A 14,426-nucleotide genomic window follows, 5' to 3' on the forward strand; every position below is an offset into this window, starting at 1 on the left:
TCTCTCTCTCTCTCTCTCTCTCTCTCTCTCTCTCTCTCGCACTCTCAGTTTTGTCTTTCCGTACTTGTTCTCTTGCTATTCGCCACTCATTCGTACGAGCTTCCAATCTAAGATCCGCCTACAAGGGGGAAAAACTGCCGCAAGACCGCATTACCGAAATGTCACCGTCCGCGAACCACCGATCTGATCTCTCCGCCACTCGAATCAGCTGCCCTAAACGACATTAGAGACACACTCTTCCTCCTACCTTCTTTCTTCGTAAGCTCCACCGTTCTCCATTCGTTGCCGTGCGAGCCCCGACAAAAAGCTCTCCGCACGACCTCGAAAGGCCGTATAGAAGCTTACTTTCTCAGTTTGCTCACACGGACGCGTCAATTCAGCCCTCAGACATCTCGTTTTCTCTCTTACTTTTTTCTCTCGACAATATTCTAAGGCACAAACCTTGTCACCCATTGCTGCGGCGAGCGGTGTCCAGTGAAAGATAGAAGATTAGCAGCACGGCTTCTGGGTGGACCAAAGACTGACTGGCTTTTCGTGTCGTCGAGGACCGCCGGCATCATCGACCCATGTTCCCCACCGCCGCGACATCTACCCCCGCCAGACGCGGTTGCTTCTCCCACTCCCTCTGCCGTGTGCTATACCCCTTCTTTCTGTTACCAACGGTGTTCACCCGCGCATCATGACCCCGTCTTACTTCGCTATCCTTCTCGCTTGTCCTACTAGGGATCCTGTGTCTAGGAAAAATTTTCTTTCTTTCTTTCAGTTGTGTTAAAAATCACGCGCGTGTGAAATTCAAGCTTGAGAAATTAAATTCGACGAACGCGAATTCGATAAAATATCTATATGTGGATCTGTGTATTTGGTTTCTACGTCCTTTATAATCTGATCCTTTTTTTTTTTTAGGTCGGCGAAAGGGGAGACTCTTCCGCCATCGACGGATATATGCGAATCAAAATTTGACATATTTGAGAAAATTGATAATCTACTAATTAAAAAAAGATGTAAATATAAAAACTGTTTTTTTTCTGAACGAAACTGTGAGCTTTCGTTGCTTTAAGTAATCATGTAAGTCAACATTGCGTTTGTCGTGAGAAGACAAGACTGAAGAAAATAAAGGTTTAATTTTAACTCCGTTGTTTATAATCAGAAAAAGCTCTTTCGATAGCTCTTGATTTCTCGCGGCGAGCAGAAGATTGGAAGTTACAAATATCCATTCCAACTAACAAGTTATCTAGGATCTGTAATGCACCGCCACCCGACAGGACTCCCTCACCAACCCCGCGATCTGGCTTGCAGGCATCCCCTTCTTGTCTCGCCCTCCTGTATACATCTCTCTCTTTCTCTTTCTCTTTCTCTCTCTCTCTCTCTGCGGTCGTAACAACACCCGTTCGCCGCCGAACTCGGTTGCGTGCGCAACCCATTCACCAACGTTCGGTCGGTCGCGACGCTACTGCCGCGCAACGTCGAACGGTCTGCGCCCCCGAAACAACAGAGCGCAAACTCCCTGCATACAGTGCTTCTCATTCGGATCACGGCGCGGCGACGATCGATGAGCCGGCGGCGACCTGTACATCCGATAGAATTTAGGACGGAAACATATCCAGTCAAGATTACACGGATTACGAGCGAGAGCCAGTATGAAAGATAATAGACTCATTTATTGGCGCCGCGAATACGCCGTGTGTGCGTGTGTTGAAATCATTTTAAACATATAACCGTGCTCTCTCTCTCTCTCTCTCTCTCTCTCTCTCTCTCTCTGAATCAGAGATTCTCATATCAGAGATTTGTTTTATCGGCGAGAATATCGTCGTCAAATATTTAAACGCAAATATGATGATTACACAAGATGAGAATCACTGTAAACTGTAATTTGCGCTACTGGATTGCACGTCCGCGTTACGCGGACATTTGGTCCGGTAACCGGTTGGTCGACCGATCGACCGACCGACCGACCGATCGATCGATCGATCAGATGACCAACCACTGACCGACTAATTTAATCGACCGTTTCGTGTCGATACTTCGCTCTCTCGTTTGCGATTTTCTTCGAATAATTAAGCGTGAACCATCTTTCTCGTTATTATTTGCAGCTCGTGTTTCAATTTTATTTTTACAAGTAAAGTTCCAATTTGCGAGATGATATTATCCGTTTTTTTTTCACAACAGCACTCACTCGCGTAAAATTTTTATTTTCATTTTTCTCAAAAATCTTCTCCTTTTTCCTCTTCCTCCCAATCAACTTCCGGGCAAAACCATTTCGCGATTGTTGTTTGCGGCCGAAAATAACGGAGATTCGATGAAATAACGGAGATTTGTATTATTTTCTATATTATACGGACAAATATTAGTTTTGGTTCGCATTTGATTCTCCGAATTTCCAGTATTATCATTGCAATTCCCAGGCAAAAGGAATAATTGACAACGAATATATGTGTACAGCTGTGCAGACACCACGTTGCTTCCACATATCGTGGTTTCGTGATGAGTCATCTTATTATTCGAATTATCGCGTAATTATCTTCATCATCATAGCCGTTGCCCATGAATATGTTACACGTTATAGAAATCCACCGATCTGTATAAGGAAATCGGTTCGGCGTGTAATAGGTTTGACGAGGAAAACCAAGAAAAATTATTTGAACGGAAATAAGTTACATATAGCGAAAAGAGCTTCTTTTGATATTTCATGTATTTAAAAAAAAAAAGAAAAACAATTAGTCTCGATAGTTCGATCTCTTCTTTCCTTCACTGTTTTTTTTTTCTTTTCATCTTTCTATTAAAAACCGAAAGTCAACATATAATCGCAGCGATTCCACAGCTTACAAAACGATCGAACGACAATTTTCCATTGCGATATCGATCGATTGCGACTCTGTGTTTGTTACAAAACGGGACATCAAAGATTCGCGGCTTTTTTCCCTGTGGCTTTTCTCTGAAGAGATTATGTACTTTATAGCTTTCATTGTGCTTTTAAATGAGAGAGTGCGCGCTGTGCGCGCGCATTCGATGCGTGTTTTTTCTCGCTCTCATTTCATCATCGATGAAGAGCAGCCGCCACCACCAGCATAGGTCACGGGTTGCCGTAAATAAAAAATGAAATGGAGAGGAATAAAATTGCGACCGACCTAGAAAGGGAAGAAAAAAAAAGGAGATTACACGCCGCGAAAGAAAAGCTCGGTCGGCGGAAAGTATACGAACATGGAAAATGCGTGGAGGTGGCGGGACAAAAAATTGCCACGTGACATTATGAAGGCATTCGATTGTCAATAATCCGATACCGAGCCGCAAAAGAGAAAGAGAGAGAGAGAGAGAGAGAGAAAGAGCGTGCCAAAGGGCTAACTTTCACCTCATTCATGTCAGCGCGGAATTATTCGTACAGAAGTATTCTCTCGCGCGCGCGCGCGCGTATTTTAATTAAGTACACGCAAAAAATGTCATACGCGACTTCGCGCTCTCTTCAAAAAATTCTTCTCTCTCTCCTATTTTTTCTTTTTTTATTATTATTTATATATATTACATATTTATATATATTTATCACGTTTATATATTTATATATATTATATATATATATAAACGTGAATGTTACCGCGCTTAATTAATTGGTGATAGAATCTCGTAATTGCGCGCGCGTAGTAATATAGAATTCGCGAGTGAGAATCGATTTTCGAGTTTCACCGAGATTTTGTTACTGACACTTGTATACACGCGCGGGAAACCCGGGCACAGGAGGACGCACGACGAAGAAAATTGCGCCCGTGCGCACGGCTCTCGAGACCAGGTTTATCTCGCATTCTCGTTTACCCTCTTTCAGACCGAGTCTCCAAGGAGACTCGGGTCCAGGCATCGGCGCGGTGCTCATCGAGCGGTCGCCAGGCGATTTGCGGTAACGCGAGTTATGCAATCGCCGCGCGACTGGCCTTGCGCCAATCGCGCGTATCGCTCATTCACGCACTCGATACGCTGCTGCTGCTGCTGCTGCTGCTCTTCTCTCACGGAGGAAACTTTGCTGGTAACAGAGAGAGAGAGAGAGAGAGAGAGAGAGAGAGAGAGAGAGAGAGAGAAAGAAATCGAGAGACGAGATAGTGCGATATAAAGGAGATGAGGGGAGAAGAGGCGGAATGTATTACAAAACGGACGCGGGCCGAGTGTGTAGGATCGTGTGTACTTGCGTGCGCGTTACGCACGCGACTCGCGCGTCACACGGTTCGGCGTTGCCGATGCCGCGCGCATCGTCGTCGACGATTTGCAAAATGCATTCGATAAAATATCAATTGTAAGAAATCCGCTTAAAGTAAAAAAAAAAACCAAAAAAAAAAAAAACCCATAAAGTTAATGTGTTTTTTTAAAACGTCATTTGAGCAATAAACCGCGAACGAGAGATCGTGAGGGATATATGTCACGCGTTACACAAATAAATTTGAAAACAAAAACAAACAAAAACACACATCGGTAATCACTTCAACGCTTTTGTATGCGAACGCATGGCCGCATTAAAAATGCGCGACGTCGTCGTTCGTCATTGTGTTATGCAACGCGCATCATCGGACTATCGTAGTATCAAGCGTGGCCGTACGTCACGCGCACGTTAAATCGCGCCGATTACAGACGTTTAAAGTATACGAACGTCTTTCAACCGAATTTGATTGCCATTGAACGCGCGCGCGCGCGCGCGCGATCGCTTTTCTCCTCTCTCTCTCTCTCTCTCTCTAAAAAAAAAAAATCGTTTTTCTTCAGTTGTTAAACGACGTCGTACGTGATAAATTCTGAATTACACGTCGTTCAAGTATTTTCGGTTTATTAACGCAAAACGTAATAGAAGCAACGGCGGCGCTCGCTCGCGGCACTTTACGCGAATATACTTTCTGGCAATCGCCTCCGGCACTAAAATAGTTAAACTACGTCGATTAGTTGTTTAAATAGCCGCGATTACAGGAAGAAAAGTGCCGTCGTATGGCTTTACGGCGGCGTCGCCGTCGAATACCAATGCAAAAACGGGATGAGAAGAGAAAAATCCGGTCGATCGTGTGGAAATAAATCTTTTTTTTTTACCAACAATTTATCGTACAACGCCGAACAAGATCAAAGAATAAAAATCCGATTTTCCGAAAGTCTTATCGTTATCTTCGTGACATTTGAAATCGCGTTCCGATATCTCCCCGACTTCTGCTCGTGAAAAAGATGATGGTTCGCTTGTTACCGAGCGATTGTTACTGCTCTCGACCGAAAAGACTCGATCGTTCGCGGAGAAAAATACAATTAATTAATTACTCCTTATATATATAATTGAGAACAAAAATACTCAAAAAATTAATAAACTATATCGAGATAAAAAAAAAGAAATTCATGAAAAAAAAAAAAAAAGAAAAATCTAAATCTCTCGATGCGTCGAAAGAAGAAATCCGTCACGGATTTTGTCTAACATCACCGAGTCATTCGAGCGGAGCGGAACGGAGCGATACGTTTCCAGTCGCGCGCGCAAAACCCAACGAAAATTTTGTCGGAGTGTGTCACCGAGAGCGGAAAGAGATTTTGGCTTAATATTGCGCCAGGCTCTTTTTTTTTTTTTTAGCAAGATTGTAATCTTACGCGTCCGTTGTCTGAGAACCTCGTTAAAAGTACACGCGTGCTATGCGCGTGCGTACACATAACGCGTACATATGACATATCCACGTGCGTGCACGCGAGCGTGTATGTTGGTGTCCGCAAGCGGTTGACCGTGACTGTATCTGCGTCGGAGGAAGAGACGCATTATGCTCAATCTACCTCCGTTGCTCCGCTTCGTACGTGGATCCAGCTTCTCGCGATTCTTTCGTGAGGAACACGAGAAAAAAGTGCGTGGCGCCGTCGACACATCATACGAACACGTGATCGCTGTCACTTAAGATTTTGCTTTGACGCCACACACGACGTGAGACACGAGGACGAGATATTCACAGTTGTCTTTTTCGGCAATTAGCGTCGGTTTTGTATTTTTAATTTTTTCTTTTTTTTTTTTTATTAGTTTATTTTACGTGTCGAATCGATCCTCAAAAAAATCGAATTGTGACTTGAACTTTTCTTAACGCTAATCCTGTAAACGTTGTTTTTAGGTACGTATCCTTGTAAATCCTGAACGCGCTTATGTCTGACGCGATTTTGTTTATTGATTAAATCGTTGCAAAAAAACATTGTAAAAATTACTGGGGGGCTTTATTCAATTTCAATAAATTTTTTTATTCAATTTTGATAATTGTTTTATTTTTTTAAACTTCTTCGACCAAATAGTCGAATAAGATTTTCTCATTTTCAAGAATCGCTCGGACATTTAATATGTTCGGGAGGGTTTAACGCGATTAGGATTAAAAATTAACATTGATCCGTTATTATTTTTGTCTCGCGTATATAATTTTTACTTACTTATTTCAAACATGTATTTTTCTCATCACTGGTTTTGCCAATATCTGGCATATTTCCAATTGTAGATACGGATTATTGTTCATTGCTTCATAGATTATTCCAAACGTCGCGTAGCTACGGAATGCGCGTGGAATATTCGATGCAAATGAATTAAGGATGGAGAAGGCGTACGAGAGAGATCGCGAAGGGGATGTTCGTTGTTATGCGATTCTCTATTCCGACGTCTGAGAGCGTTTTGCGCGCGAAGCCGTTCGTTGATAAACGCCGTTGTGTGTCGGTTTGAAAGAAATTGGCGTTGGGTTTTTCTTCGCGCGTCACAATAATGCCGGAAGACAGGTTCGTCGTCGTACACGTCGTGCGTGCGTGCGTGCGTGCGTACTTAGACGTCGGTGGAAGCGTCGGTCAGATAGTGGGCGTGCAATTTCGACACAGAACGACCAGAGCAATTAACTTGTTGAACGGTCACTCTCTCGCGTACCCCGATGACACGGCATGGGTAATGTTAGAGGAAACATCCAGAGCGAGAGATGGCAGAGAAGAGCAATCGAGAGGAGGAGATAAAGGAGATGACAGAGCGCGAGTTCGCGTGTTGGTAGCGAAACACACTTCACACGAGTGTGTGTATATGTTCTAAAACTCTGATTCATATCCTTAGCACTTTCGCGCAAATTTTCAACTTTGGTGCAAATATTTCGGAACACGGTAGAAGAAGAAGAAGAAGAGTCGTTTAAACTTAGATCGGCGTTACGAAAGTAAAATCAATTTTCTAAAGTGACTCGAAAAAAAATCCGATTTTTTCGATAAAAACCTGAAGATCTTAAATTACCGATTATCTCAAGGACTGTTTTGTGCTAATTTGACGAAAACAATTCAGGAAGTTTTTTTTTATCCCGATCTCTAAAATTATCTGACGGGAGAGAGAGAGAAAAAAAGAGAGAGAGAGAAAAAGTAAAAGTTTTCCGGAAGCGATCTGGCTATAAAATAGGTACGTTCTAAAATTGTGGTATGTCTATGCATAAAAATGAAAACACACGCCGTGAGAGAATAACGGCATGGTATTTCATTTTGATATTCCTTTCTCTTGTCGAATTTCGAGCAGAATAATAATATCGACAACGACAGGAGAAATCGGCGTTTTCGTCTTCTCTCAATATCTAATTTTAAAAACCAAATATTTACATAACTGAATAATAACATTGATCGATTAAGTAAATATTAAAATTAGAAGAAAGAAAGAAAAAATTTAAAAAAAAGAAGACGAGAGAGAGAGAGAGAGAGAGAGAGAGAGAGAGAGAGAGAGAGAGAGAGAGAGAGAGAAAGAACTCGACGCAAGGGATGAGGCGAAAAGACCTCGACTATAAAAGTGGCAGTAGTGATTGTAAATTACACACGGTGTGTGTGTAAAATTAACAATACGACAAATAAACGCGATTGTTCAAAACAGAGAGAGAAACGTGCGTAGGTGCGAGAGAAAAAGAAGCAAAGACAAAAGTCGGCGTAAGGGAGCAAAGCGAAAAGTCCTCGAATAAGGTAGGTGGTAGTAGTGGTTGTATCGACCGCGCCGCACTGCGGGGCTTTATCTCCTCCCACCGTTGTTCACCACCGGGTTCTCTCTACCCTACCGCCCCTAAAACATCCTTCTGCGCTGTTTATGTTGACACATATACAGACGAACGCTTTCTTCTCACAGAGAGTTGCAACCCCGTATCTCGCAGTCGGTCAGTAACCCACTCGTTTCCAGCAAAACGCGAATTCTTTTCGGTAACAAAAAAAAAAAAGGAAAAAAACAAACATAAGGAAATTGAACAAAGAGATGAAAGTTTCATTTTTCACATTTCTCGGTGGTTAGTTCTCTGTGTGTACACAAACGTGTTCTCGTCGTTCAACGGATTCAACGACGAGAGTATTGATGTATACCGACGACCGATGGCAAGAATCGTTTAACAAAACTCCCCCGAACTCTCTCTCGTATAAGTGAATATATATATCGATGTGAAGAAAATAAAGATCAAAGTCTGCTACTTTTAAATTTGATTGCGAGCGCAAACAATGCCAAGCGTGATTTCTCGCGACGGTAATATACGCGAGAGATATTGTATTGTACTATTTTTTCGAAACGATCGCTCGCGGAAAGAAGATAAAGAGAGAACGTGCGCGAAGTCCTCGGAGAGCATTTCCCGATACATCAGCTGTTTTGTGAATACAACGCGTGGTTGCGATACCCCCGGACTGGGAATAGCGTGAACTATCGGGAGAGATATTTTTATTCAAAGACGTGTTTTATATGTGTCAGCGCTTTCTCTCCGACAATCTTTCTATAAAGATTCAAAGTTGCCTTTGAAGCGAGCTCCACGATGAAATTTTTTTCTATCACTATTTTAATTAATTCAAACGTCTCGTATCTTCGCGCGAAGAATATATATATAGTCTCTCGAAACAATTTTATTTAGTCACACCTCCAGGAAAAAAACTCACATCCCTTACGGTCTCTCTCTCTCTCTCGTGCTATTGCGAGCGAATCGATCGCCCGTTCGGTTCCAATTGCGTACCTGTACAAATTTAAGTTTGAATGCCAGGTGGTGAGAAAACAGGTGTCGAAATTACTAAAGCGATCATCGCGCGATCAGAAGAAGTCCTTTCGCGACTACATAAAACTCAAGGTCTATTTCCGATGTCTTTTACATCTCGCTCGAAGTAACTTCCCGTAACGTTTAATATTTTTTTGACATAAAACAGGAAAAACGCGCAGCGCCTCCTTGACATTTGAACAATGAATAGCGCAAAACATTATGTAACCGCACATCAGAGTTAGACACAAACGATACGTAAACATCGCAATAATTTACATCGTATGTTTTACTTCTTATTGCGCTACGGTTGCAAAATCCGCTTATGCAAGTCTTGCGTGCGCGCGCGCGCGCGTGTGTGTGTGTGTGTAACAAAATTGTATAATTAATTGTGTAATTAATTACTCTCTCAATTATTAATTTCCGCGTGATTGTCGTCGTGGAAATTTTGCGAGCAACCGCATTCAAATTTTCAACCCTTCTCGACTGCCAGCGCGGGGGTTACGTAACGGCAGTGGACGTTACGTAACGTATCAAACGTATATATCGGAGATCGCTTAAAGGGAGTGTTTGGATTAAACACGTCTCTCTGTCGGCGACGTCGGCGCTGTATAAATTTCTACGCGAAGGTAAATTGAATTTTTTACCGAAAATATTATAAAAAAAAGAAAAATTACGCCGTTTCGCACAAAATCACGATGGACAAAACAAAAAGTGGATCTCGGCAATAAGTGGGACAGTAGTAGCGCAGCTGCCAAATGAAATTTAAAATACGATTTTGTTCGTCGTTTTGAAGATTCGAGAGAAATATATCGCAATTGTTCTTCCGCCGATATGTTTCACTTTGATATATTTTATTTATCACTTCGATGTATTCGTCACGTATATATATCACCGGAACCTCGACAATGAGACAATTTTTTTCATTTTCGTTGATCATTTTTGCGGAAACGAATTGCGTCGAATTCGAAAAAACACACCTATCGATCGTCGTAATCACCGATAATAACTGATTACACATCGTTTGTAGACACACCGTCGCTACATCGATCTGTTTGATCTCAATTTCTCAAAAATAATTATTTTCTGGAAAATTTTAGCGAGAAAAAAACCAGAAATGTCTCGTAGACAATTAAAATAACTAATCGATATATCTCTTATATCGCACAAAATTGTAAAGAAAAAAATTTATACCGATAATAAACTTATGTCAAATCACATATCACTAAATTACACAACAATATGTCGAAATTTAAGACCAATTGGTCGAGAGCCACGGAATCCGAGGAACGTAATTTAATTTCAAATACTATCTCTTTCTGTTGTTCGAGAAAAATAAGATCGAAACAACTACGTGAAACTAGAAAACAAAGAGATAAAGAAACTTTCTGATCAAGTTTTAATAGTGTACGTGAATTAAATATCAATTTATAAAATTAATAATTAACTAATAATTACTACAAAAAGGTAGCGATAATTTCGTTTCGAATTTTTCCTAGCTTCTGCCGAATATGTTTCCTCGTCCTAGCGGATAACAACAAAATCGCTCGAGATATATTTGACTACGTGTATGACACAGGCGACATGTCACATGTATCGGCATTGCGTGCATTCAGCGCCATAATCGTTTTTATCTGCGATAAAATTATATAACACTAACATTACGGTGTGTGTGTGTGTGTGTGTGTGTACGCGCGTTAATAGTTTTAACTTTAATTAAACGCTACTTGAAAATTGTCCGTGTAACGATTGCAATGAATGGTTGCAAAGAAGACGCGCGTCAATGCGACGGATTCTGTTTGACGCTTAGCGCGAACAAATATTTTTCACACTAAATATATAACACACACTATTTTCGCATAATATTATTTGTCAAATATTACACAAACGTAACAAAATGAAAAATCATCGCCATTGTTATCTCCCATTTGTTATTGCGAACACAATTTTTCGATTAAAACAACAAAAATGAAACGAATGAAATTCGATGGATAAATTGACGTTTGCTGACACAAAACGTCGCAAAATTTGAAGAAAGTGTTGTTGTAAAACATGTAAAACTACAAATTCCACATTGCGTGGGTTTAACCGCAAATAGCGTACCTTAAAGGACAAAGAGGAGGATGGCTCCAAGCCAGAGCCACTCAAGAAAACGAGCAATACAAACGAGAGAAGAGCTCTCGTGAAAAGAGTGCGCGCGTTCCCCTGACACACATCGACGCTCTTGTTAAAATAACGACATAATGGCTAATTCGACGATAATCAACAAAATGTATTGTTCGAATTAACATCGAAGGTGAGACGCGGGAGCAACGTGCGGAAAGAGGGAGCGCAAAAGAATTCAATGCAATTCCTTCATTTTACACTACATTTCAGTTGTTTCTCATTTCTCATTTCTCTCTCTCTCTCTCTCTCTCTCTCTCTCTTTCTTTAAATTAAAGCGTGTTGCAACGCTGAAACTTGATTCACAGATCATCGCGCAAATATCAAATGTCGTTTGCTGCACAAAAATAATAAAGAATGTAGCGTAAAAAATTGTGTTTTGTTTTGCTTTTTGATTAAAAAAATCTGACTAGAGATAGTTAAATTATTAAGGAAACTAAAAGTAAATGATCTGTCAGCAATATGTTGGAAAAAGCAGATAAATCCGATTGTAATTGTTGTAAAAAAAACTTATGCAATCGTAAGGTAGCAAATTGTGCGCAATGCTTGTAGATTTTCTGTCTTCAATCATAAAACACTCTTTTTTGCGAGTGCCTTCTGACGAATGCGAGACGTGTTGTTTGAATCAATTTCCTCGTCCCATTAACTATTTTTTGCCTTGTTTTTTTTTTTTATCTTTATGTGTATTTTCGTATTACATAGTCATTAAAAGTCTCAGTCAGTTTCATTAAATAATTTCTATCTTTTCCACGTATTCTTCTCGGTTTAAAAAAAATCTCGACGATGTGACGTAAACGTGCCGTGTTTTTTTTTTTTTTTTTTTTTTTTAATAAAAACAAAAACTTTTTCTCTCCTTAATGCACTCGGAGTTTTTTTTTATTGAAAAGCGAAGAATGCGCGCCGGGAAATTATCCCATAGTCAGCTAATATTACGGACCCCTATAATTATACGGCTTACAAAAAATGGGAAAAAAAAATTCCGATGCGGTCTACGTATCGCGTGTCACCATCTTGTGGCACACGTGCGAAGCGACTCGTTCTGGTCACGGAGCAGCTCTCCGCAAGCGGGAGGTTCTATTTAAACCGTGTAAAATTGCTCGTGCACATCACACAAATTTGTCGTAGCCAAATATTGGTACGACGTACCACGAGCAAGCAACAAATTGGCTTGTACCCTCGAACGTGTGTCAAAATTTTTTTCACGAACCTATCGCATATTCGTCGCTAATTAGGGTCTCTCCGAATGAGACGGTGAATGAACTTTCCGTGTTTTTGTGAACACGCAACAATAAGCGTAACGATTTTTCTCGAAGATCCGATACGTTCAAGGAAATAAGTCACAGTTCTCGCAGGTCTACGATTCAAATGAAATAAAAGAGACGATTGGGTAAAGAACGCAAATTACAATATCGACCGTATACGTTAATTCTTGTTTTAATTTGCTTTTTTTTTTTAATAAACGTTTTTTAACGCAAGTTGTGCATCAATCTTTTTTTTGTTACTTTTATTTTTCAGAGACATTTCAGTGCAATGGAATGTAACAATATAGTGACCTCGGCGTTGTGTATCAATAATCGTCACGACCAATCTCTATTTGCAAGCAAACGTTATCAGTAATTGCTGTGTGACTCAATTTCATAAATTAGAGCATTGTAAACCTGATTAGCTGGTAGCGAGATATATTTGCCGACGGATATATTGGCCGTCAAAGATATATTGAGAGACATCGTGCGTCAATTCACATTCAATAACAATACTCGGAATTTTCGCGCAAAACGAGAGAAAAACACGAGAAAAAAAACTTGAATTTCTTAAACGTTGAGACATTTCGATTTCGTTGATCGCCGAAAGAAATTTCAAGGTTTCTCGCGTGTTGTGGGTAGGTTTTAAATTTTCTTGAAACAGAAATAAGAACAGGAGGTAGAAATCGAGGGATGTGAAGGGGTTCGAACGTGGACAAACCGCGGACGAGAGACCGTTAAAGCGGACGGAATTACGGAAGACAGGGCGTGGTTATGTCGGACAACGCGACGTTCCTGCGTGAATAGATCGGCGCACGGCGCCTTGCGCGGTAACTTCACAACATACGGGAGTCGCGCGTGGTGGAGTGTCATCCACCGCCGTGTTCGACACTCCCATTCGTACACACACGATCATCATCTGACGAGACAAATCGGCAATAGTTCGCGAAACGGGCGGCGCGCGATCAAATCTCGCGATTCAAAATGTTACGGCGGAGGATTGCCGTAGTAGCTGAAAACGCGAGACACATCGACGACCCGATTTCGTCTCGCGCGAGCGCGACATCTTGACGCTTCGCGCTCTTTGGGAACGCGTGACCGATCTCGGTCACGGATCGAGAAAAAACCATCACGTGTGAGAGAAAAAAAAAATAATAAGTACTGACCTCAGCAGCTAGCTTCCCCTTTGACGCCATTTTGACAACAAGCCGGTGGCACTCGGGCACTGGCCGATCTGACGTTTCCTCCGGCTACCCCGCTGCGCGCTTAAAGGCGCGTGTTTCCCTCGCACTGGTGTCACCCGCGTGTTTTTCCAAAACACCGATGACACTAACGTGGTATATAACCTCTCTCTCCGTTCGTGGCACACGCGCGGACCGTTTGCGCGTAACTCAACCCACTTGTTTTCTGTATGGCCGAACACCACGAGCCGTCTGCGCTCGCGCAGTACACGAGGAGTTCATCAGCGTCGTCCGCCCGGGAGAGCGAGCGAGAGAGAGCGAAATTCCATAAAGGACGAAACGATGGAGCGAGAAAGCGCGAGATGACGTCACAAAGTGACGCGCTCTTCCTCGTTCGCGACAATCGGCGAAAATTTTATACACGAGCGAACGGCGTGATCGTTGCGCGAATGGAAAAGCCGGGAACACATGAAAAAATATTTAAGCAGTTAGACTCGAATGAGTCAACCAATCGCGGATCAGCGTTTGCTCTGATGTAAGCCGCGTTCGAAAGAACACCCCGGCCTGCGATTGGTTGATCTTCTTAATGCTCGAGTCTCATTAAGTTTAAATATTTTCGTTGCGTTCCTGGCTTAAGAGGATGCTGAACCGTCCTGTTTTACCATCATTTCGTAGTTCCATTTTTTTGTTAAAACTATGAATCGGAATAAAAAATCCTTCTCCAGAAATAAAGGAAATATAGTAAAGAATGGGATAAAGCCTAAAAATTTAAGAAAAACAAAAAAAAGTTTTTAGACTGTTTTTACAGAAACTACATTTTTACTTTATATGCAAAATTGGCCATATAAATCCAAATAAAAATACCTTTATCCCAAACT

General features: G+C 41.5%; 1 protein-coding gene across 5 annotated transcripts in view; it reads right to left on the reverse strand.

Annotated features, from left to right (window-relative positions):
* LOC109859893 (sodium/potassium-transporting ATPase subunit alpha) overlaps positions 1 to 13,798 on the reverse strand; it is a 50,348-nt gene extending 36,550 nt beyond the window's left edge. For 2 of the 5 annotated variants that reach the window (XM_020438618.1, XM_020438593.1), the window contains exon 1: positions 13,534 to 13,797. In XM_020438618.1, coding sequence (XP_020294207.1) covers positions 13,534 to 13,563 — 30 coding nt within the window. In that variant the 5' untranslated portion in view covers positions 13,564 to 13,797. Of the gene's footprint in view, positions 1 to 441; positions 548 to 13,533 lie in introns of those variants that run through there. The other 3 variants (XM_020438600.1, XM_020438627.1, XM_020438609.1) reach the window with 3 other exon arrangements.
* Positions 13,799 to 14,426: the final 628 nt, after the last annotated feature.

Source organism: Pseudomyrmex gracilis, unplaced genomic scaffold (assembly GCF_002006095.1).
Source record: "Pseudomyrmex gracilis isolate BER0280 unplaced genomic scaffold, ASM200609v1 scaffold_7, whole genome shotgun sequence".
NCBI lineage: Eukaryota > Metazoa > Arthropoda > Insecta > Hymenoptera > Formicidae > Pseudomyrmex > Pseudomyrmex gracilis.